The sequence below is a fragment of the Macaca thibetana genome, chromosome 9 (assembly GCF_024542745.1).
Source record: "Macaca thibetana thibetana isolate TM-01 chromosome 9, ASM2454274v1, whole genome shotgun sequence".
Lineage (NCBI taxonomy): Eukaryota > Metazoa > Chordata > Mammalia > Primates > Cercopithecidae > Macaca > Macaca thibetana.
This window is the reverse complement of record NC_065586.1, coordinates 112,557,007-112,582,831: the sequence shown is the minus strand read 5'-3', so window position 1 is coordinate 112,582,831 and position 25,825 is coordinate 112,557,007. Positions and strand designations below refer to the sequence as shown.

The following is a 25,825-nucleotide window of genomic DNA, read 5'->3' as shown; positions in this document are numbered from 1 at the left end:
TGCAAGAAGCATAGAGGTTTGATTCATCAAAAATGTGTGAAATGTAGAGGTTTGTTGATGACTAAGCAGTCGCTGGATGACACAATATGCTCATTCTTCCACTAGAGGGCACTGTAATAAATCTATTAAAGTCAACTAAGGCTTTCCACGATAAAAAGACAAATCAAACTTTTGGAAAATTAGAATTTATTTGGTGCAATCAGTAAACATAATTAAAACATAAAAATATGTAATTATAGCTGTATATGATTGGAGAGAATTATGACCACACATGAAAATCCAAAGCTTCTTTTGTACTGATTGAGTCATTATTCATTCATTCATCCATCCATCTGTCCAGTCACTCCTGTACACATATCCTGACCTAATTTTCCTCAAGGATTTCACAGTAAGAAAATAACCCCAGAAATCATGAATGCTACCTTCGTTTTACAGATGGATACACTGAGGGTTAAAGGGGAGAATAGATTTGCTCAAGTCCACTTCATTAATTGATGCTGGAATCAGAGCTAGATCCTAGATCCTCTGATTCACAATTCTATGCTCTATTCACTGTATTAGATTCTAAGATATTGTGGAAGTTCAAACGGAAATAAACTTCTAAGATTTCAGACAATGTCATCTGCATTGCTGGTACAAAATATCAACATGCTCCATTTGTCTTCTGGCCAAACGTTCCATTTTGTCTTCTGCATTTTTCTTTTTTCAAGTTTTTTGTTTTGGGTGCCTTGGGCCTGTTTCTTTCTCTGTGATAACCAACAGAATTACAGTTTTTGGCCTCGAAAATTCATGGGCGTTTGTAAGTGCTGGTGCAAGAAACTTCTGTAAATAAGACAGAAAATGTTGCATATTTCCCCTGCCGCTTCAGAGAAAAGGTAAATGGCATCATGCATAATAAACATGTTGCTGGAAGTGCTATTTCCAAATGCTAAAAAGAGTTTGGTAAAACACCTGGACTTTAGATATTGATGTTACAGTCTATGAATGTAGCCCTCATCTTATAAAAGGTCTAATTCTCATTGGTTGACTTAAAAATGTTTTGTGGTAGAAATAAAATTTAAATGCCTTTCTGCTCTCCAGAAGCTATATATATGCATATATTTTCATTTTTAAGCCAGATGAGAATCACTCTCTTCCCTTTTCCCACACTTGCAATATAGTGACTTGGATTGAGTTCTTAGTTGAATACAGAGCTTCAGAGACTTGTCTCACATAAATGAACTGTCCGGAAGCATTGTCCACTGCCAGTATGGTCTTTGAGCTAAGAGAGAGGAAACAATGATGTTTTCTTTATTTTTAAGTGACATTTTTTTCTTCCTTCACACACTCACATTTCTAGCCTTAAGTTATCTTAAATATTAGGTTTGCTGCGATTATTCCTAAATGATGGATTAAAGTTTGGTAATTGCATCTGTCTTCATGATCAATGGACACTGTTTTGCAATTGACCCAGTTAAGGCCACTTGACTGTGTCCGAGAGGAGCCTGAAATGAGTGGATTAGTCATGGTCTGGTTGGATTTGTCCTAAATCTATTGGACATGGCCTTTGCTCCCTTGGTCTAGGACCCTCGAGGAAATTACTGCTCCTCTGGCTTCAGATGACAGTCAATACATCCTTGATGGGTAGATGTATGTGTGTATGGATGAATGAAATGTCAGTTCTATTTTCCAGGACCATAGCTTCCAGAAAAATAAAGTACCCTGAATTCCAAAGTGAGATTGCTTATGACAACATATGTGTGGTAAACACAGAATTCAGAAAAGAAAACCCACTGTTTACTCTCTTTGTAGTTATTGTTCCCACAGGAGATCAATGCGTGGAGGGCAAAGGTCTTAAGACTAGCCGAAAAAGCTGGTTCTTTTCTGTGCTTCTCTCACCCCTGTGCCTGCTTCTGTTATAATCCTTGTCATGTGGTATTAGAATCAGTGATCTCCTCTCCTGTGACTTCTTCAATGCTGTGCCTTGAGAATAGGGACTATATATCTTTTTATTAGATAGCCTCATTATTTAGCACAGTGCTTGGCACATAAGGATAACTCAATAAATGTTTGTTAAATAAATGAATGGGATGAAAGCCTATAAAAGAAAATAGAAATATAAGAGTATGTGAAAGCTAAATGTTTGCAAAACTCAAACATAGAAAGGAGGCTGTGTAAGGAAGAAAACATCTGCCAAGCATCTTTGACCCAGCCTATATAGACATTCAGCCCCCCTTATTGGAGTAAAATCTGGTAGACTCCACTCTCCTGAGTATAACACTCAAATCACATAGGGCAGAACTCACAGAAAAGCATGCATAAAATAAAGAAGCCCATCTAGTATTATAAGTATGTATTTTTGGGAAAAAATATAACACAACACAACACAAGCTACATCTATCATTTTTATTACACAATCTACAGAAAGTGAAGATTTACAAAATCTTCTTGGCCAGAGGGTCTATGAAAAAAAGATTGCTTTTACCAAGTGGAGAAGACCCCAGGAGGGACGTGAGAATTTTTTGTTTGTCTAATATGAACTTAGGTTTTAAAAGGCTGGGAAACAATAACTTGGCATGATTTATTATTCTCCTGTTCCTAAGGCCCCCCCTGCTTGTTCTGGAGAGTTGCAGAATCAACAAAATCTGAAGGCTCTATTGAACGGAGAATTTCTATTATTCACTCCCATCTGATGAGCCTGGGGAAATAAATAGCCATGCAACTCAACCAGGTGTCAGAATCTTCCTTTAGCTTCAGCTTTACTTCCCCTAGCCCTAGCTTTACTTCCCCTGCCCCTAGGCATAGTGCAGAGGTCAGTGCTTCTGATATAATTGGATCTTTACACAGCTCTAATATTTGCCCCTTTCTTTCCTCCAGTCCTGAAGCACAAACCCTTGTAAACCTCCCAGGTACCTTTCTCCTCTTAGCCTGCCATTGAGCAACCAGGTTCTGAGCCATTCAATATTCTATTTTACCTACAACTTGAACTGGTACAGCCCTTTCAAATGTGTAAAATGCTATTATATACATAGTCCTGTAAGAAAAAAAAAAAAAAAAAAGGATCAGCAGTTAACTTGAGAGCAGTAAGCAAGATGTGAAAATTACCAGGCCTGTAGGCTACCAGGCATACAGCCAAACCCCACCGCCTAATGAAGATGAACCTGAATCTCACCAAGTCTCTCAAACGAGCTACTAGTTACAGTGCGTATACAAGATAGAGAAATACGTTAAATAATACCAAGATAATTCCATCAGTTTTAAGTGAGCATTTTTATAGGATGAATGACCTGGTTTATTTAATAATTAGTGTGGAAGAAGTGGGAGGGGAAGCTGCTACAGAGGAAGAGATTTAGGAACATGTCAATCAAACACAGTGTGTAGACCTTGCTTGGGTCCCAGTTTAAACAAACTAACTGCCAAAAGACGTTTTTGAGATAATCTGGGAAATTTCAATACAACTTGAATATAAAATGATATTTTTAAATTACTATTAATTTTTCCATTAATCTCAAATTCACTTAAAAATGATTATCGTTAATTTTTATAAAATTCATTTTGTAGTTATGGTAAGCAAGTTTATCGTTTACAGATACATACTAAAGTATAAATGGGAGAAACAGCATTACGTCTAGGATTTTGTTTAAAATACTCCATCAAAAACAAACAAAACAAAAATAGGGAGTGTGTTTGTGCACACTCATAAAATAGTATGCGCATTTGCTATTGCCCGAGCCAACCAGCAGCAACCCGCTCGGGTCCCCTTCCACACTGTGGGAGCTTTGTTCTTTCCCTCTTCACAATAAATCTTGCTGCTACTCACTCTTTGGGTCCATGCCGTCTTCATGAGCTGTAACACTCACCACGAAAGTCTGCAGTTTCACTCCTGAAGCCAGCGAGACCACAAACCCACCGGGAGGAACGAACAACTCCAGATGCGCTGCCTTTAAGAGCTGTCACACTCACCGTGACGGTCTGCAGCTTCATTCTTGAAATCAGCAAGACCAAGAACCCACCAAAGTCGGACACATTTTGGTGACCACGAAGGGACCATAATGTATCGCCAAGCAGTGAGACTATCTCCTATCACCAAGCGGTGAGTACCATTGGACACCTTTCACTTGCTATTCTGTCCTATTTTTCCTTAGAATTTGGAAGCTAAATACCGGGTGCCTGTTGGCCCGTTAAAAGTGACTAGTGCGGCCACTGGGCTAAAGACACGGGTGTCAGGCTTTCTGGGATAGGGTTCTCTAACAACCCCTAACTCTTCGGAGTTGGGAGCGTTGGTTTGCCTAGAACCAGCTTCCGCTTTTCCTGTACTTCTGGGCTGAGCTGAGGGTCGACAGAGAGGAAAGCCATTCAGCTCCGGGGTCCTGACAACAAGTTGGTTGACCCTGTGGCCATGAGTGGAACTCTCAAAGGCATGTCGCCCAAGCCACACTCACCCATCTATCCTATCTATCCTGACCCTTGCCCCCTGGGTCCTAATGCCTGCCAGACAAAGTTCCTCTCACCTCTCTTTTCCAAGCTAGTCCAGCTTTTAAAAATCACTACCTGTCTCTGGTGCTTTTCTAGTTTCTCCTATAAGAATGATTTCTAGCATGAGCTCCAGGACTCCGTTACCTTCTTTAGGCACCCGGGCTTACCAATCAGAAAGACATAATTTTTGCCCAAAGCCCCATCATAGGGGAGACTATCTGGAATTTGAGGATCCCTCCTCAGCCAAGCAGGCCTAACAAAAGCTATTGCTGAAGCTGGGATATGGGGAGCCTCAGAAATTGTGTCCTTCCTATTCATATAAGTGAGTACAAAAGGTGTCACTATTCCAACCCCGGAGCTCCCTTCCTTCCCTCAGGGTATGGCCCTTCACTTCATTTTTGGGGCATAACATCTTTATAGGACAGGGGTAAAGTCCCAGTACTAACAGGAGAATGCTTAGGACTCTAACAGGTTTTTGAGAATGCGTCAGTAAGGGCCACTAAATCCAATTTTTGTCGGTTCTTCTTGTAGTCTAGGAGGACAGGTAAGGGTGCAGGTTTTCGAGAATACGTTGGAAGGGCCACTAAATCCGATCTTCCTCGGTCCTCCTTGTGCTCTGGGAGGAAAATTAGTGTTTCTGCTGCTGTGTCGGTGAGTGCAACTATTCCGATCAGCAGGGTCCAGGGACCTTTGCGGGTTCTTGGGCAGGGGGAGAAACAAAACAAACAAAAACCGCAGGTGGTTTTGCCTTTCAGATGGGAAACACTCAGGCATCAACAGGCTCACCCTTGAAATGCATCCTAAGCCTTTGGGACCAATTTGATCCACAAACCCTGAAAAAGAGGTGGCTCATTTTTTTCTGCACTATGGCCTGGGCCCAATATTCTCTCTCTGATGGGGAAAAATGGCCACGTGAGGGAAGTACAAATTACAATACTATCCTGCAGCTTGACCTTTTCTGTAAGAGGGAAGGCAAATGGAGTGAAATACCTTATGTCCAAGCTTTCTTTTCACTGAGGGAGAATACACAACTATGCAAAGCTTACAATTTACATCCCACAGGAGGACCTCTCAGCTTACCCCCATATCCTAGCCTTCCTATAGCTCCCCTTCCTACTAATGATAATCCTCCTCTAATCTCCCCTGTCCAGAAGGAAATAAGCAAAGAAATTGCCAAAGCACCAAAAGCCCCCAGGCTATCGGTTATATCCCTTTCAAGCTGTAGGGGGAGGGGAATTTGGCCCAACCCGGGTACATGTCCCCTTCTCCCTCTCTGATTTAAAGCAGATCAAGGCAGACCTGGGGAAGTTTTCAGATGATCCTGATAGGTACATAGATGTCCTACAGAGTCTAGGGCAAACCTTTGACCTCACTTGGAGAGATGTCATGCTACTGTTAGATCAAACCCTGGCCTTTAATGAAAAGAATGCGGCTTTAGCTGCAGCCCGAGAGTTTGGAGATACCTGGTATCTTAGTTAAGTAAATGATACAATGAAAGCTGAAGAAAGGGACAAATTCCCTACCGGTCAGCAAGCCATCCCCAGTATGGATCCCCACTGGGATCTTGACTCAGATCATGGGGACTGGAGTCGTAAACATCCGTTGACCTGTGTTCTAGAAGGACTAAGGAGAATTAGAAAAAAGCCGATGAATTATTCAGTGATGTCCACCACAACTCAGGGAAAAGAAGAAAATCCTTCTGCCTTCCTTGAGCAGCTATGGGAGGCCTTAAGAAAATATACTCCCCTGTTACCTGACTCACTCGAGGGTCAATTGATTCTGAAAGATAAGTTTATTACCCAATCAGCCACAGATATCAGGAGAAAGCTCCAAAAGCAAGCCCTGGGCCCTGAACAAAATTTGGAGGCATTGTTAAACCTGGCAACCTCGGTGTTCTATAATAGGGACCAAGAGGAACAAGCTCAAAAGGAAAAGCGAGATCAGAGAAAGGCCACAGCCTGAGTCATGGCCCTCAGACAGACAAACCTTGGTGGTTCAGAGAGGACAGAAAATGGAGCAGGCCAATCACCCAGTAGGGCTTGTTACCAGTGTGGTTTGCAAGGACACTTTTAAAGAAAAGATTGTCCATGAGAAACAAGCTGCCCCCTCGTCCATGTCCACTAAGCCAAGGCCATCACTGGAAGGTGCACTGCCCTAGAGGACAAAGGTTCTCTGGGTCAGAAGCCCTCAACCAGATGATCCAACAACAGGACTGAGGGTGCCTGGGGCAAGTACCAGCTCATGTCATCACCCTCACTGAGCCCTGGGTACATTTAACCATTGAGGGCCAGGAAATTGACTTCCTCCAGGACACTGGCACAGCCTTCTCAGTGTTAATCTCCTGTCCTGGACAACTGCCCTCAAGGTCTGTTACCATCCGAGGAATGCTGGGACAGCCTGTAACCAGGTATTTCTCCCACCTCCTCAGTTGTAATTGGGAGACTTTGCTCTTTTCACACGCCTTTCTTGTTATGCCAGACTTATGCTGCCTGAGAGGATCTCTTAGAAGTCCCCTTAGCTAATCCTGACCTTAACCTATATACTGATGAAAGTTCATTTGTGGAGAATGGGATACGAAGGGCAGGTTATGCCATAGTTAGTGATGTAACCATACTTGAAAGTAAGCCTCTTCCCCTATGGACCAGTGGCCAGTTAGCAGAACTAGTGGCACTTACCTGAGCCTTAGAACTGGGAAAGGGAAAAAGAATAAATGTGTATAAAGATAGCAAATATGCTTATCTAATCCTACATGCCCATGCTGCAATATGGAAAGAAAGGGAGTTCCTAACCTCTGGGGGAATCCCCATTAAATACCACAAGGAAATTATAGAGTTATCGCATGCAGTGCAAAAACCCAAGGAGGTGGCAGTCTTACACTGCCAAAGCCATCAGAAAGGTGAAGGAGAGAAGGCAGAAGGAAACCCTCAGGCAGATGCTGAGGCCAAAATTGCTGCCAGGTGGAACCCCCCATTAGAAATACCTACAGAAGGACCCTTGGTATGGAACAACCCCCTCCAAGAGATTAAGCCCCAGTATTCCCTGACTGAAGCAGAGTGGGGACTTTCACTGGGGCATAGTTTTCTCCCCCTAGGGTGGTTGGCGACAGAAGAAGGAAAGATACTTATACCTGAAGCCAGCCAGTGGAAAATACTTAAAACCCTCCACCAAACTTTTCATATGGGTATTGAAAACACTAATCAAATGGCCAAATCCCATTTACAGGGCCAAATCTCCTCCGGATCATCCAACAGGTAGTCAAAGCCTGGGAGGTGTGCCAAAAGAATAATCCCTTGGCTCATCGTAAGGCCCCTTTGGGGGAACAAAGAATAGGTCACTATCCTGGAGAGAACTGGAAGTGAGACTTCACCCATATGCCTGTCAAAGGGATTTCAATATTTGTTGGTCTGAGTTGATACCTTTACAAATTGGATAGAAGCTTTCCCCTGCAAGACAGAGAAGGCTCAGGAAGTGATTAAAGTCATAATTCATGAAATAATTCCTAGATTTGGGCTTCCCCAAAGCTTACAGAGCGACAATGGTCCGACTTTTAAAGGCATGATAACTCAGGGAATTTCCAGGGCGCTAGGGATACAATATCACCTTCAATGCTCCTGGAGGCCACAATCCTCAGGGAAGGTCAAGAAGGCAAATGAAATACTCAAGAGGCACTTAAGGAAACTAACACAAGAAACTCATCTCCCATGGCCTGCTCTTTTGCCCATGGCCCTGTTGAGAATCCGAAATTCTCCTCACAAAATAGGGCCCAGTCCACATGAAATGCTATATGGATGACCTTTTCTCACAAATGATCTCCTACTTGATCAGGAAACGGCCAACTTGGTCAAAGATATAACTTCTTTCACAAAATATCAACAAAACCTTAAAAATCTACCTGAGGGATGTCACAGAGAAAAGGGAACAGAGTTGTTTCAACCAGGAGATCTAGTGTTGGTCAAATCTCTCCCCTCTACTTCCCCATCTATGGACTCTTAGTGGGAAGGACCATACTCGCTCCCACTGCAGTTAAGGTGGCAGGAGTAGAATCTTGGATTCACTACATCCGAGTTAAACTTTGGACATCCCCTGAGGAACCTACAGGACCATCAGCTCAGGAGTCCCAAGATCAGCCAGACCAGCCTCGATACACCTGCGAACCGTTGGAGGACTTGCACCTCCTATTTTGGAAGGAAAATCCCAGACTAAAAAGGCTCCTACAACTGATCCTGAGGAAAGACCCCTTTCTCCTTAAAAAAGATAAGTGAAAACAGCATACTAACCATACTCTTCGTGATAGGACTATATACTGTAGCTCCTGCCAGGACGAAAATCCTAATCACATCAACCTTCTTTCTATCTTCCTTCCTTCTGACAGCAACTTACTTCTACCTCTAACTCAGACTAGATAAAATGATCTCGTTTTCCAGAGCACCCTCTTTACCTTCCTATTTGCTCTTTGCCTATCTATTCCTCCTGCTTCCTTGGATACCTCATACAATCACCCCTCCCCTTCCACTAGCTCCTAATTAACTCTACAAGACTCTCAACTTAACTCACTCTCTGTTAAACCAATCCAATCCTTCCCTGGCAAATGACTGTTGACTTTGTATCTCTTCATCAACCTCTGCCTTTGTTGCCACTCCAATTCCTTCAAAAAACTGGGTCTTTACCAACTTAACCTACCACCCTCATTATGAAGGAAAAGACCCTTTCCAACTTCTAAATATGCAATCATTAGCCGACTTCCCCATCTCTAATAGGACCAAGAATACCCTAACAGGACGCGCAATCCAACTTTTATGTTCTTAAATTTCCAACCTCACCTATTACACAAGCAATGAAAAGCCCGTACACGGCCCTGTAACCACAAATACTATCTTAACTTTCCAAGCCCCTTTATGCATCCAACGCAACCTGTTATCAGGCCTGCCTCTGGGGCACCTACTAACATATCAGTGTAATTACACCCTACAACTTCAAGCCCCAACTGATCATAGTAACTTCCGAGTCCCCCAAACAGCTCCATTCAGATGACTTGTCTGCTTCTCAGGTTCCCCCAAAATCATCTCCTCCTCCCTGCTTAACAAACATTCCAGGTTTTGTAATGGCAAACACACTCCCTACATGACCATTCACCCCTGGACCCCCCTGCAGCAGTGCCCCCACCACTAGTGAATGCCTTCTTATCCCCTCTTTCAATCACTCTCTCGAATGGTTCCTAGTAGATACAAAACATTTCTTTCTCCAATGGGAAAAATATAACACAGGGAGTCAGTCAGTTTGCTCCCAGCACCGCTTTCCAGCCACTTACTGGAGCTACCTTGGAAAGTACTCTAGGAGTATGGGAAAATGAAAACAACAAACTCACACACCTTTTTAACATACATAACCAGTTCTGTCTGCCCAGCCAAGGTATATTCTTCTTATGTGGAACATCCACCTATACCTGCCTCCCCACTAACTGGACAGGCACCTACACCTTAGTCTTTCTAAGTCCCAACATTAATATTGCCCCAGGAAATCAGACCTTATTAGTACACCTCAAAGCTCAAGTCCATCAGTGCAGAGCCATACAACCAATACCCCTTCTTATAGGGTTAGGAATGGCTACTGCTATAGGAACCAGAATAGCTGGTTTATCTACTTCATTGTCCTACTATCACACACTCTTAAAGGATTTCTCAGACAGTTTGCAAGAAATAACATAATCTATCTTTACTTTGCAATCACAAATAGACTCTTTAGCAGCAGTGACTCTCCAAAACCACTGAAGTCTAGACCTCTTCACTGCTGAGAAAGGAGGATTCTGCACCTTCTTAGGGGAAGAGTGTTGTTTTTACACTAACCAGTCAGGGATAGTAGGAGAGGCCACCTGGCGTTTACATGAAAAGGCTTCTGAAATCAGACAACGCCTTTCAAACTCTTATACCAACCTCTGGAGTTGGGCAACATGGTTTCTCCCCTTTCTAGGTCCCTTGGCAGCCATCTTGCTGTTACTAATCTTTGGGTCCTGTATTTTCAACCTTCTTGTCAAATTTGTTTCCTCTAGATTTGAGGCCATCAAGCTACAGATGGTCTTACAAATGGAACCCCAAATGAGTTCAACTAACAACTTCTACCAAGGACCCCTGGACTGACATGCTGGCACTTTTACTGGCCTAGAGAGCTCCCCTCTGGAGGGCACTATAACTGCAGGGCCCCTTCATTGCCCCTATCCAGCAGGAAGTTGCTACAGTGGTCATCCGCCAAATTCCCAACAGCAGTTGGGATGTCGTGTTTAGAGGGGGGATTAAGAGGTGACAGCGTGCTGGCAGCCCTCGCAGCCCTTGCTCACTCTCGGCGCCTCCTCGGCCTCAGCGCCCACTCTGGCTGCACTTGAGGAGCCCTTCAGCCTGCTGCTGCACTGTGGGAGCCCCTCTCTGGGCTGGCTGAGGCCACAGCTGGCTCTCTCTGCTTGTGGGGAGGTGCAGAGGGAGAGGTGTGGGCAGGAACTGAGGCTGCACACAGTGCTCGTGGGCCAGTGCGAGTTCTGGGTTGGTGTGGGCTCGGTGGGCCCCCACACTTGGAACGGCTGGCTGACGCTGCTGGCCCTGGGCAGTGAGGGGCTTAGCACCCAGGCCAGCAGCTGTAGAGGGTGTGCCAGATCCCCCAGCAGTGCCAGCCTGCCGGGGCTGCACTCGAATTCTTGCTGGGCCTCAGCTGCCTCCTCATGGGGCAGGGCTCAGGACCTGCAGCCTGCCATGCCCAAGCCTCCCCACCACCGTGGGCTCCTGCGCAGCCCGAGCCTCCCCGACGAGTGCCAACCCCTGCTCCATGGAACCCGGTCCCACCGACCACCCAAGGGCTGAAGAGTGTAGGTGCAGCATGGGACTGGCGGACAGCTCTGCCCACGGCCGTGGCATGGGATCCACTAGGTGAAGCCAGCTGGGCTCCTGAGTCTAGTGGGGACTTGGAGAATCTTTATGTCTAGCTAAGGGATTGTAAATACACCAATCAGCACCCTGTGTCTAGCCCAAGATTTGTAAATGCACCAATCAGCACTCTGTATCTAGCTAATCTGGTGGGGACTTGGAGAACCTTTATGTCTAGCTAAGGGATTGTAAATACATCAATCAGCACTCTGTGTCTAGCTCAAGGTTTGTAAACACACCAATCAGCACCCTGTGTCTAGCTCAAGGTTTGTAAGTGCACCAGTCAGGACTCTGTCTAGCTAATCTAGTGGGGACTTGGAGAACTTTCATGTCTAGCTGGAGGATTGTAAATGCACCAATCAGCACTCTGTGTCTAGCTCAGGGATTGTAAACGCACCAATCAACACTGTCAAAAGGGACCAATCAGCTCTCTGAAAAAATGGACCAATCAGCTCTCTGTAAAATGGACCAATCAGCAGGATGTGAGTGGGGCCAGATAAGGGAGTAAAAGCAGGCTGCCTGAGCCTGCCAGTGGCAACCCGCTGGGTCCCCTTCCACACTGTGGAAGCTTTGTTCATTTGCTCTTTGCAATAAATCTTGCTGCTGCTCACTCTTTGGGTCCACACCGTCTTCGTGAGCTGTAACACTCACTGCAAAGGTCTGCAGCTTCACTCCTGAAGCCAGCGAGACCACGAACCCACCGGGAGGAATGAACAACTCCAGACGCATCACCTTTAAGAACTGTAACACTCACCATGAAGGTCCACAGCTTCATTCTTGAAGTCAGCGAGGCCAAGAACCCACCAATTCCAGACACAATAGGATTGTCAATATATGAAAATTGTTAAACTGGTTGACAGGCACCTGGGGGTGCTAGTTTACTGCTTTCTTTGTTGTTGTGAATATTTAAAAGTTTCTACAAATAAATTTCTTTCTTTTTTTTTTTTTTTTTTTGAGACAGAGTCTCACTCTGTTGCCCAGCCTGGACTGCAGTGGCATGATCTCGGCTCACTGCCAGCTCCAGCTCCCGGGTTCACGCCATTCTCCTGCCTCAACCTCCTGAGTAGCTGGGACTACAGGCACATGTCACCATGCCCGGCTATTTTTTTTTTTTTTTTTTTTTGGTATATTTTAGTAGAGATGGGGTTTCACTGTGGTCTCGATCTCCTGACCTCGTGATCCACCCACCTTGGCCTCCCGAAGTGCTGGGATTACAGGTGTGAGCCACCATGCCTGGCCAAAAATAGTAATTTTTTTTTTTTTTAAATTTTTAAAAAGAGAGAGAGAGTGGGCGGGAGTTGACAGCAGTGTTGAACTCTGCCGTGGGAGGGAGCAAATGAGTAGAATTTCCTATTTGATTTAGTGACTGGTAGTCATTGGAAATCTGGGTGAGAGCTGTTCTAAAGTCAGATGGGAGCAGAGAGGAATTTAGGACTGGGAAGGATTTATTTTATTTTATTTTATTTTATTTTATTTTATTTTCTAATGGCAAGGACTTCAGATTTTAAAAACTGGATGCAATGAGAAGTTGAACATACAAGAGAAAGAAAAAGTAACCCGTAGGGCAGTGCTCCCGAGAAAGCAGGAGAGGGTGGAGTCCACCACACAGAGGCAGGGATTAGCCTGGGAGAGAAGAAGCAGCTTCCCTATTAGAAAGAAAAAGGATAGAATGGATGCAGATGTAAGTAGTTGATGTGTTTGGATCAAAAAGAGTAGAGATTGCTGTCTGATCATGGCATCTGTTTTCTATATAAAGTAGGAGAAGAGTTTGGGGCAGGGGGTGTCAAACGCATTTCAGGACAGTACAGATCACAATATACATCATATCATATACATTCTAATTAACATCTTCTCTGTGGTACCACTGTCCGAACAGCACTTCAGGTGCCGGCCGGGAGAAAAGAAATCCGAAAGCATTCAAGGTTAAGGTTTTGTCTAACAGAAAAAAAAAAAAAAAAAAAAAAAAAAATGTCACTCAGCAAGCCGGAAGGGGAGGCAGCTGTGGTCAAAGAGGACATTCCGCTTGGCGAGTTGGAGGTGGGCATTTGTGAGTGATATGATGACCAGGCATGAGTGTGTTAATAGTCACAGAGTGGAGGGAGTATTGGGTAATTGGACTGCATTTTCAGCATTCATTCAGGAAGCAGAACAATTCAGTAATAGTCCTTGCTCAAACAGTAGTAGGCCATAATTGCTATGCTACAATAATGCAGGGCACTCAGAGGGAAAGGGAATCATTTTTTTAGTGCTTCCTTAGGGAATAGCACACACAGAAAATAACGGCGTCACCTTGAACTTTTGGAATTCCTTTGTCTAGATAGTTCATGCACTATTTTTCATCCTCACATGTTCTTATGATGCAAAAAAGAGGACAGATATTAAGAACTATAGGACAGTAAGTCTATACTTTATTAAAATAGGGTTCTCGGAAGTTAATTGACTACCATTAGTCTTTTCAAGCCTTGAAGGAGCCAGCCTAGAGACCTCTTGGGTGAGGAGGCAGCTAGTACTCATGTTGCCTAATGCCACGGCCGGATCCATAACTCTTCCTCCACCTTGGGACCTGCGCAGGCTCGGGACAGCTGCTCTCAGAAAGACTTCTCTCCCCGAGGGCCTGTGCTGACTTCACCACCAGCTTGCTAATGAATGCTGGACTGTGACACAATTACTCAGAACGGCTCAGTCCCTTCTACTGAGCTTACTCATAGCCACTCTGCTCCTGGATTGGCCTAGGTGTGAATATGTGCAGCCCACGAGTGAGAGCAGTACACACCGCCGGATCATGCCAAATGTCCCTGAACCCATTTTCCTCCTTCTCCCCAGTAATCTTCCATCCCTTACTCGCAAAATGGGAGAGTATCCCACTTGCTTCTCTGCTTTCTGCCACAGCACAGATTTATTTATGTACATCCACGGGTCCTTCTGAAGGTTCAGCTGGCAATGAGCCGCCAAGGAGAATCGAGAAACCCTCTGCAGAGTTATCTGTCATCGTTTCTCTCCAACAATATTTATAGCACAGACCTATAGGCTAAACACTGAGCCTAGTGATAGAAAGCAGAGCAAATGAAAATACAAAATTTCTCCCTTTCGCTGGCTAAGGACAACTTACTTGGAAGAAATTGAAGCAACATAAAGAAAAAAAAAACCACAATGGACATATTTAAATATTGTAATATTGTTATTGCAAGAACAAAAGGTTATCCAAGTGCTTTACAAATGAAATGCTGCCTTGAGGCTAGATACAAATTCACCATAGAGCCTTCAAGACCCACGGAGAGGAGTAATTCTCCTGTGGCAGGGACTTTTGGAGGAAGGGGGCTATACCCCGGGTTGTTGAACTTCAGGTCCCATTGCTAACTGATGAACACACAAGAGATAAGCTCTAAAATCTCTCTTATGCACACCCTGAACACCAAGGAACACCTTGGAAATACTAGTGCAATCTCATTAGTTTTTATTATTACTAGATAGACACATCAACCCACAAGGTTATAATCTACTATATATCATGCACTATAGTCATAATTTGTCTCAGCAAGATTTAACAACATAACAAATAGTTTTATATAATTTTAGAACAATGATTATTTTATCTGAAAATGTACTTCAAAAACTCAGCAAACCAGAGGCTCACTTTTTTTCCAGTGAGTTTATACACTCACCGTACATTTGCATCACCTCTTCTTATTCAGGAAAATTCCAAAACAGCTCTATTTTGTCACTGACATCCAGATTCCTAGAGGCCACAGGAATTATCTTTTGTCCCAGGGTTCAGTGTGTTTTTAAGGTGCAATTAGATGAACATTCTACACAGAAAAAAACCAAACCTGTACTTGACTCTGAGTAGGACCCTTGCAAATGACTGGGAGTCATTTACAAGGGTTACATTTGGTCTGGATGCCAGGCGGAAGGAGACACTTTTCTTCACTGCTCCTACTAAAGAAATCCATCAAGACTGTATCTGAGGTTGGCATGGTTTCAGATTCTGGGGAATATTAGGTCCCATAATGTCTTGGCTACAGAAGGTAGATCTGAAAGTTTTTAAGGCAAAAAAAAAAAGGAATTTTAACCTGACGCCAGGGAAGAAAAAGACATTGGTAGATCCCCTGATTTAATGAGTCATTCTTATGTTTGAACACTTCTGCAAATAAAGCATTGGTTTCTTAAATTTTCCTTTTCTTTAATTGCAAAATTTCAAAGTCTATAAATTTTTATACTACCTGCACATTTCAAATTATCTATGGGCTTAAACACCATTTATAAAATGTAAAGTACTAAAATGAAAAGGAAAAAGCAATACTTACTTATATCCATATTTCCCAGATGTATTTATCACCATTTCTGCTCCCAACTTATTCTGAGAATCTTCAAACAAATGTTTTTTCCAGATGAACTGAACACTTGTAATGTTTCCAACGTTAACATCTGCATCGATTAATTTTGTGTAAGTCATGCCTGGCTCAAGTTTTCCACTATAAACAAAAATAAGACTCATAAGTTTGCACTGGCTGTTCACAGCACTGAATGAAAGAAAACACATCTGTGCATGCACTATGGAAGAGAAACTTGTATTTGCTAGCATTTGCTTGTAGGAGATTTATTCTTTCCATGTGTATTGATCAGCATCTCAGAATAGCATGGTTCTGAAGTTTGAAAGAAGGGTGAAGTAAATGGAAAGCTTGGCTAGGTGATTTTTAGAGAATACCTAGAGAGGCATTATTGTGATTTCTCCACAGTGAAAGATCTGGTCTTGGCTTTGTAGTATCAGAAACCAGATTATACTGACACCAGGAAATCAAGAAATTCTCAATAGTGGACTAAATTTACACGAGACTTATCTATAAACCAGAAGCCTGTTCACCAATTCACAGTGTGGAAATGCCTCCCTTTGATTAACCAGAAAGCTCCCGTGCCCTTTTTCTGGTACCTTGTTTAACCACATAAAAGGAATTGGGTAACCAAATTAGTGATCAAAAGACATTTTGTTGATCACAGCAATAGAGCAGAGAGAGGTGCCATATCTCGAGGCATAAGGTATGTTCCATCCAAGCCAAAGTGAAACCAATGACATGTTTCTTCCCTATCATGCAAAAATTCTCCACTGTGACCCAAATTGGTCGTGGCACCCAAACCAACATCTCTTACCTCCGGAAGAGCTTCCTGACTCCCATTTCCTATGGCTATTGCTAATATTCTCCTTCTGATGAAACAGTCCCTTTTTTGTTGTGTTGGCAACATAAATTAAACTATAGTTAGTAAATGATTAAGCTACAACCATAACTAAATTTGTCCCCATGTTGCTCCATACTGTATCACCTTTCCTTATTTCTTCATAACTTAAAACCATTCTTCTGTTAATGTATCATTTGTCTACCCAAACTGCAATATTAGCTCTGTGAAAGAAGGAACTGTGTCTGCATCCCCAGCAATTAGAACAGTTCCTGGCACAGTGTAGGCACCTACATATTTGCTGAATGAATTAACGAATGAATATTGCTGTTTCTAGGGTCTGTCTTATTATATTACTAGTGGAATTAATTGATTTAATTACCAGAGGAAACTGTTCTTCCAAATTCTTAAGGGTAATCTTTCTGTTATTCCAAGAACTATCTTCACTCAGTGCCCATACAATGCAGCCCTTTATGTCTTTAGAAGTCCAGTTAGCTAAGATATAACCTATGGTGAAGCTGGACTTTTTTTTTATTAACACTTAAGGTCAGGGGTACATGTGCAGGTACCTAGGTAAACATGTGTCATGGGGGTCTGTTGTACAGATTACTTCATCACCCACATATTAAGCCTAGTACCCATTAACTATTTTTCCTGATCCTCGCCCTCCTCCCACCCTTCACCCTCTGGTAGGTCCCAGTGTGTGTTGTTTCGTTGTACGTGTCTGTGTGTTCTCATCATTTAGCTCCCACTTATAAGTGAGAATATTCAGTATTTGGTTTCCTGTTCCTGCACTAGTTTGCTAAGGATAATGGCCTCCAGCTCCATCCATGTTCCTGCGAAGGACATGATCTCATTCTTTTTTATGGCTGCATAGTATTCCATGGTATATAGGTACCACATTTTCTTTATCTAGTCTGTCATTGATGGACATGTGGGTTGATTCCACGTCTTTGCTATTATGAATAGTGCTGCATTAACATAGGCATGCATGTGTCTTTACAATAGAACAATTTCTATTCCTTTGGGTATATAATCAGAAACGTGATTGCTGGGTCAAACGATATTTCTGTCTTTAGGTCCTTGAGGCCTTCCACAATGGTTGAACAAATTTACATTCCAACCAGCAGTGTGTAAGTGTTCCTTTTTCTCCAAAACCTCAGTATGTTATTTTTTGACTTTTAATAATAGCCATTCTGACTGATGTGAGATGGTATCTTATTATAATTTTGATTTGCATTTCTCTAATGATCAGTGATGTTGGGCTTTTTTTCATATGCTTGATGGTCATGTGTATGTCTTCTTTTGAAAAGTGTCTGTTGATGTCCTTTGCCCACTTGGTAATGTAGTTGTTTGTTTTTGCCTTGTAAATTTATTTAAGTTCCTTATAGATGTGGGATATTAGACATTTGTCAGATGGATAGGTTGCCAAAGTTTTCTCCCATTCTGTAGGTTGTCTGTTCACTCTGTTGATAGTTTCTTTTGCTGTGCAGAAGCTCTTTAGTTTAATTAGATTCCGTTTGTTAATTTTTGCTTTCATTGCAATTGCTTTCGCCATCTTCATCATGAAATCTTTGCCTGGGCCTATGTCCTCAGTGGTATTACCTAAGTTGTCTTCCAGAGTTTTTATAGTTCTGGGTTTTACATTTAAGTCTTTAATCTATCTTGAGTTAATTCTTGTAATATATGGTGTAAGCAAGAGGTCCAGTTTCAGTACCTTTGGCTTATGGCTAACCAGGTATCCCAGCACCATTTATTGAGTAGGAGATTCTTTCTCCATTGCTTGTTTTTGACAGATTTGTCAAAGATCAGATAACTATAGGTATGTGGCCTTATTTCTGGATTCTCTACTCTATTCAATTGGTCTATGTGTCTGTTTTTGTAGCAGTACCATGGCCCTGTAGTGTAGTTTGAAGTCAGGTAGCATGATGCCTCTAGCTTTGTTCTTTTTGCTTAGGATTGTCTTGGCTATTCGGGCTCTTTTTATTTATTTATTTTTTTTGGTTCCATATCAATTTTAAAATGGTTTTTTTTAGTTCTGTGAATAAACTCAATGGTGCATTGAATCTATAAATTGCTTTGGGCAGTAGATAGCCTATTAGAAATTTAGCAATTTGGCCAGGCGCAGTGGGCTCAGGCCTGTAATGCCAGTATTTTGGGAGGCTGAGGTGCTCAGATCACTTGAGGCTAGGAGTTTGAGATCAGCCTGGCAAACATAGTGAACCCTGTCTCTACTAAAAATACAAAAATTAGCCAGGCATGGTGGTGGGCACGAGTAATCCCAGTTACTCAGGAGGCTGAGGCAGGATAATCACTTGAACCCGGGAAGGGGAGGTTGCAATGAGGCAAGATCACACCACTACACTCCAACCTGGGTGACAGAGCAAGATTCTATCTCAAAAAAAAAAAGAAAAGACAAAGAAATTTAGCAATTTATATAACGGTCTTATTTATTTGTGAGTTGCACAAATAAAAATATATGCTCATATTTGTATAGTATTAAATGAATGGGATTAAAAATATACCTTATATGCTATCAATTTTTTTCCACTTGCTCGATTATCTAGATCTGTCTTTTCATGTTATTGATATTGTCATTTTAATGATATTGATTCTTCCTATCCATGAGCATGGAGAAGCTGGACTTATAAAACTTGTCTGAAGAATAGAACTAGACCAGCATACAAATTTAGCTAGCTGACTTCATTTCAAGATGAGAAATCTGCTGTGAACCTTCAATGCTTACTTTTTCTTAAAAGAGGATTGGGTAACTATGCAACAGCATTACAAACAGCTTCTTCGGCCGTTATCAAAAGAACAGAGATGTGGAAACGCTCTCACAAATCTTAAAAGAGGCAGAAACTGCATATTCATCGCCAGTTGCCCCAGGTTAGGTGCCTCTGTGAAGGGTACAAATCACACAGCTTTGATCCAGCATCCTGTGAGCCTCAAAACCACAGGCACATGATTGTGCTGAACTGCTCTCAGAGGGAGGCTTGATGGAGCCATGAAGAACAGGTAGAAACAAAATAGCAGACAGGAAAAAGTATCTGCAACAAAGGAACAGCATGGGTGAAGTCCTGAAGAAAGGTAAGGGTGAGATCTATTCAGTGCTGGGTAGTGCAAACAGTGTAGCCTCGCTGAACTGAAGGTGGAACAAAGCCAAATGGTGGGAGACATGGCTAGAAGAAGGGTGGGCTGGAGCCTGTGCACCAACCAGGATCCAGATCATCACTCACTGAGCTTATATTTACAGACAGTTGGACCAAGGCAAGATGACGTGCAGAAACTCTGCCAGTGATAAAACTGATGCATCTCTCAACTGACAAAATAACCAAAAAATCTCTGCCGTTCGTGCCTGTGCCCCGTGTTTGAGGATGATGGAAATCACAGAGATAAAACACCTAATCCATTCATCTGTTTGCAAAACAGGTTGCATCTAATTAGTATGTATAATGTTAATTCTGACATAAATTACAGAATAAAATAATGGACATGAACATAATACAAAAATGCTAAGGCTGAGTAAATAAAAGATTAAGCAAATTTCAAGATAAAAGGAGGCTTTAGCAAAAGATACAAAAGGAACATCTGAACTAGATTATTTTTAACCTCTGACTATTCTAACACATGTCCTGTATCTGTGGGTAATGCTTAGACAGCTTATTAGAAATTTAGCAATTTATATAAATGTCTCATGTGTTACTTACGCAAAGAAAACTATATGCTTATATTTGTATAATATTAAGTGAATGGGATTAAAAATATACCTTGAATACTGTCAGTTTTTTTCCACTTGCTCTATTATCTAGATCTGTATTTTCATGTTATCATTTCCTAACATTTTCTGTTTCTAGTTGGAACTGTAGAGAAAATACATATTATGATTTCTACTTTATATTTGGAAAACGTGAAGTAAAAAGAAGAATCAAAGATAACATGGTAGCCTGTGGAATTATAGGAAAAGAGAAGACTGAACAGCTTACTGAGCCAGTCTCACTGAGTGTTACTGAGCCCCCAGCACGGTGCAAAGCGTCAGTTTCTCACTGTGCCTACCTGGCAATGGCAACCTCCCCAGTTTTCCCAATTGTCCCGCCTACACGAAGAAAGACAGTCCCTTGAGTGACTTTGCTTCCTCTGAGTTTAACAGACAACCTGTGCCTCCAACCTAGATATAAGGAAACAAGAAAGAAAGGGAGAGAAAGGGTTAAAAACACATGGGAAGTATGACATCCTGGATCCTTTAATGGAAATACAATTTTCAGGGTTGTATTTGAACAGTGCTGCACATATTCATGCAAAAATACAACTTTAGTTTCAGTGAATTTGGTGAAAAACTACATTTAAAAATACACATTATGGGCCACATTTTAATTTTCCAGAAAAAAATAGTTTAATAATATTTTTAAAAGAACATTCTTTATTTTTCCAGGTATTGTTATCACTTTTAAAAAGGGAAGTCCTGTGTCTTCTTTTGTCTATTTCCTTTGTATTGTGTGGCATATATATAGCATGTATACTTTCTATAGCCAAATTTTTATTTGCCGTAGTGTGACAATTAATCCAGAAAAACCTAGGAAACCTATTGGGCAAGAAGACGTGTGCTTTTATAATCATTTAGAGGCAAAGCGAGTCATTCTTCTTCTCCTGCAGGGATATGTGCTAAGAATGCCCAGTACACATAGATACAGATCAATATAGTATCTGTCAGTAGGATCATTCCCTTGTAAATGGTCAAATGTAAATTTTTACATCTAGAGCTAAACAGATCTTTTTATTGAATTCTTAAATTACTGTATGCTTAACAACAAACTAAAACAATGCAATTCTTCATATGATTATTTGAAAAAGAATTGAAAAGGGAAAGAAACCTACCAGAGAGGAATTTCAATTCCTGAGTTAATCATTGTCAAAGAATTTTCTTTCTCTTCTCAGCCTATTCTACTGGAATCTGGGTCCCCCTGCTATCTTTCTACTGGAATCTGGGTCCCCCTGCTATCTCTCCACTGAAACCACCCTAGCCAAGCTCAGTAAGGGTTGAATTGTTTCTTCACCCAATGAGCCTCTGTGGGGCCCTGTCTCATTTGACCACAATACAAAGGAAATAGACAAAAGAAGACACAGGACTTCCATTCTTAGAAGTCATAAAAATATTTGTAGTGGGCCAGGAGCAGGGGATCACGCCTGTAATCCTAGCACTTTGGGAGGCCGAGACAGGCAGATCACGAGGTCGGGAGATCGAGACCATCCTGGCTAACATGGTGAAACCCCGTCTCTACTAAAAGTACAAAAAAATTAGCCACGCGTGGTGGCGTGCACCTGTAGTCCCAGCTACTCAGGAGGCTGAGGCAGGAGAATGGTCTGAACCAGAGAGGTGGAGCTTGCAGTGAACTGAGATCGCACCACTGCACTCCAGCCTGGGCAACAGAGGGAGACTCCGTCTCAAAAAAAAAAAAAAAACAATTTGCTGTGGCATATGTCTCCTCTCTTCCTCCTCATCTTTCTTTCTTTGGCTCTATTAACGATAACCTTCACTGGTCTTCCTTCTCTCTGCCCATTCTTCAGTCTCCTTTGCAGGGGCCTCTTTCTCTGCTCTCTTTCCTTCTCATCTGGCACATTCTTCTTGGGTAAGGACATCATCCACTTTCACCACACTGACTACAGGCTGAGTGACTCCCAAATCTCTGTAGAACACATGCATTTCCAGAGGCTGAGATCCCTATCTCTACCTGCCTCACGGGGCACACATACTCTCAAACTCTAAAGGCAGCTCCAAAGTAACATGTGAGAAACTAGCCCATCATCTTGCTCCACACTAGCCTTTCTTCCTGTGTCGTCAAGCTCAGAGAATGACACCTCATCCACAGCCAGAACTGTCCTTGACGCCTTACTTTTCTGCATTTTTAAATCCATTCACCTAGATCCATTTTGCTTCTACCTTCTAACTATCTTTGCAACCTCTCTACTTTTTTTTTTCTCCCTGAATTGTGGCAATAATTATCTAACAGGCACCCTGCTTCCATCTTGTGGCCTTCTAATCCATGCAGAAACTAAAGTGATTTTTCTAAAAATAAAAATAATCTGGTAATTCTTAATACCCTTCAATGGCTTTCCATTCACCCACAGACAAAGTCCAACCTCTCCACTTGGGACACAAGGCCCATCCCTCATTATCTGTACCAATTTGTCTCTCCCACTTCATCTCCTATCACTGTCCTCCCGGTCTCTACAATCCTGGCAGGGGCTTCTTTCAGTTTCTGCTCTCTCTGACTTCCAGGCATTTACAGATGTGGTCCCTTCTGCCTAGAATACTCCTACTTTCCTTCTCCCTCTTATTCATCCTACAGGAGTCAGCTTAGAAAGGCTCCCTGACCTTTATGCTCTGCACATATCTTGAATGTTTCCTAAGAGAAAGTTTATTACTCAGGATTGGAACTGAGATTTTACTTGCTGTCTTTCCCATTAGCCTAAACTCAGTTAAAGACCTCACTGTGTTGTTCTTCACTGAATTCCCAGTCTGGCCCAATGCCCAATTATTTAGTAGACACTCAATAAAAACTGTTGAATTTTTAAAGATAAGTACCTTAAAGCATTACAATAAAACTTAGCTATAATACTTACGGGCAAATGGGGAAAGAGACCCTGTGTTTAAAAAATAATATAATCCATTAGTCTTCATATTTTTGAGGTGAAATCTATCAGCAAAATGACCCATTGTTGGGCAACCTTCTTTGGGACAAAAGAAGCAATTTCCCTGATGACAGAAAATGAAAGGTGATTACTTACATAATTAGAAATGTTGCCCTTCAATAAAACGCATGATATATTATTAAATAATAATACATCTCAAGTATCTAAATAGATACGCATTTTAAAAGTGCCTAACAGGCCACCATGTCTGTTTTCAAAAATAAAACAAAAGCAACTGAGGGAAAAAGAGAAACTCCCTGTTAGAAAAATGGGTAGATGATATGAATAGACAATCCACAGAAGAGGAAACTCAAATAGTCAATAACTATATAAAAAAGATACTCAATCTTACTAGTTGTCAGGAATGTGTTAATTAAAACAAGGTATAATTTCATATTCAACAGATTTGCAAACATTAAAGCAATTGGCAACACTGAATATGTGTAATAGGGGAATTCTCCTTCGCTTTTGCTGGAAAGCTGTATTATTCTTCACTGCATTTCCAGTCTGGAATATAATTTTTAAAACGTCAAAAACATAATCAGATCAAATTTTTAAATTTTTAAAAGTTTGCTGTGCACACAAAAGAACAGTCCTTGAGCTGGGAGACTTCAAACTGAAAATGGTAAGAAGCCCCCGCTTACAGCAGTCACAGGATAGTTTATAAAGACGGAAGTATTTTGACCTTTTTATGTGATTGGCTATTCTACATTAACATTCTTCTCTAGGGCAAGTAGAGATATTTATGTTGATTTGTCTATAGCTGATTGGTTTAATTTCCCTGAATCATGCTGACAAGCTGGTAAAGCTCACGTTTTTTTGTTTCATTTATGATTAGAGCTGGTGTTTCTGGGAAATCAGCATGACTTGGTTTTGGCTATGTGGTTCTGGGTGGCCTTGGGTTATATCTAAATTGTGGCCTTCATTTGTATTTTTCTTTAGCAATCAACAGACATTTTAAACAGTGATTTGGTAATGTCTAATAAGGAAGGAAATATATGTATGCTTTGATAATTTCACTTCTGTTGTATGCCATGAAGGAATTCCACTCAAGCACATAAGGAGACATACAAAGATGGCAGAGTTGGTAGACATTGTTTTTAACAGCAAAAACTGGAAACAATCAAAACTCACATTAGTAGGGGAACGAATCAATAAATTACGACTGATTCCTATAAAATAAATACACCAGGTCTATGTACATCAATGTAGATTTCAAATTTTATATTTATGATATTTAATGAAAACAGCAAATCCAGAAATGTACTTCTAACATGATAGCATTTATTTGATATATATCAAATTCAACTCTGCCTTAGGGAAAGGAATGATGGGAATATAAGGTCCTTGGCTTCTTTAATTTTATTTGTATATTTTAAAAATCTAAAGGAAAAGGAATGGAATGTGAACATTTAAAAAACATGGGTAGCAGCTGGGCGCGGTGGCTCATGCCTGTAATCCCAGCACTTTGGGAGGCTGAGGCTAGTGGATCACGAGGTCAGGAGATTGAGACCACAGTGAAACCCCGTCTCTACTAAAAAATACCAAAAAAAAAAAAAAAAAAGAAAAAAAAAAAAACTTAGCCGGGCGTGGTGGTGCGTGCCTGTAGTCCCAGCTACTCAGGAGGCTGAGGCAGAAGAATGGTGTGAACCCAGGAGGCGGAGCTTGCAGTGAGCCGAGATCATGCCACTGTACTCCATCCTGGGTGAAAGAGCGAGACTCCGTCTCAAAAAACAAACAAACAAACAAAAAAAAACCATGGGTAGCAGTGATTGAATATTTGCTATTTTAGGCTTTGAACTTTTAATTTAATAAACCATGGACATTTAGGCTAGGATTACAGTAACATCCTATTTATTTATTTACTTACTTTTTGAGATAGGGTCTCAATTTGTCACCTAGGCTGGAATGCAGTTGTTATTCAGAGGCATGATCATAGCGCACTGTAGCCTTGAATGTCTGGGCTTAAGAGATCTCCTGCCTTAGCCTCCCAAGTAGCTGAGACTACAGGTGCATGCCACTGCTGGCTCTGACTTACTTTGATTGTATGACTGTTTGGGTACAGTACAATAAAATATGTTGAGGAAATTGATTCATTCTAACAGTTTGTAACCACATGTAGCATCCATGTGGCATGAGCTAGCTTCTAAGAGTTCTCCAATTTGGCAGATTAACTCTTATCTCCAAATATACAATGACTCCAAGGGCCTGCTTCCACTAGAAGTAAATGCTAGGATCCCTTGGGTGCTCAGAGCAGCAGCCACAGCAGGAAGAAGAGAGGGGAGAAGGAGGATACGTGGGAAATGCTAATGTTTGGCTGTCAAGCTTTCTGAGAATGGCAGGAAACTGAGAGCATGGCCTAAACTCATCCATCTGCCAAGTTCTGCAGCAAGAGGGAAATGCGTCATCATGTCACAACACAGCGCTTATTTGCAAAGTACTATTATTTACCATAAACTTCGGCTGAACACCCACATTTTCTACCATGATAAAACAGGGGATTAGGTCTCTAAAGCACAAGAATGAAGATCTTTTCCATTTCCCACTATAAAATAGATTTTCTTTCTTTTACTCAAGTAAAATCAGATTTGGTAGTGTGTCAC

At 41.7% G+C, this 25,825-nt stretch overlaps 1 protein-coding gene across 1 annotated transcript in view; it reads right to left on the bottom strand.

The window, feature by feature from the left end:
• Window positions 1–14,522: 14,522 nt before the first annotated feature.
• PNLIPRP3 (pancreatic lipase related protein 3) overlaps window positions 14,523–25,825 on the bottom strand; it is a 49,979-nt gene continuing 38,676 nt past the window's right edge. Inside the window, exons 9-12 of the mRNA XM_050802973.1 lie at window positions 23,154–23,286; window positions 20,589–20,700; window positions 15,668–15,835; window positions 14,523–15,394 (exon numbers count right to left, since the gene is read on the bottom strand). Of these exons, the coding sequence (XP_050658930.1) occupies window positions 15,313–15,394; window positions 15,668–15,835; window positions 20,589–20,700; window positions 23,154–23,286 (495 nt within the window). The 3' untranslated portion in view covers window positions 14,523–15,312. The remainder of the gene's footprint in view (window positions 15,395–15,667; window positions 15,836–20,588; window positions 20,701–23,153; window positions 23,287–25,825) is intronic.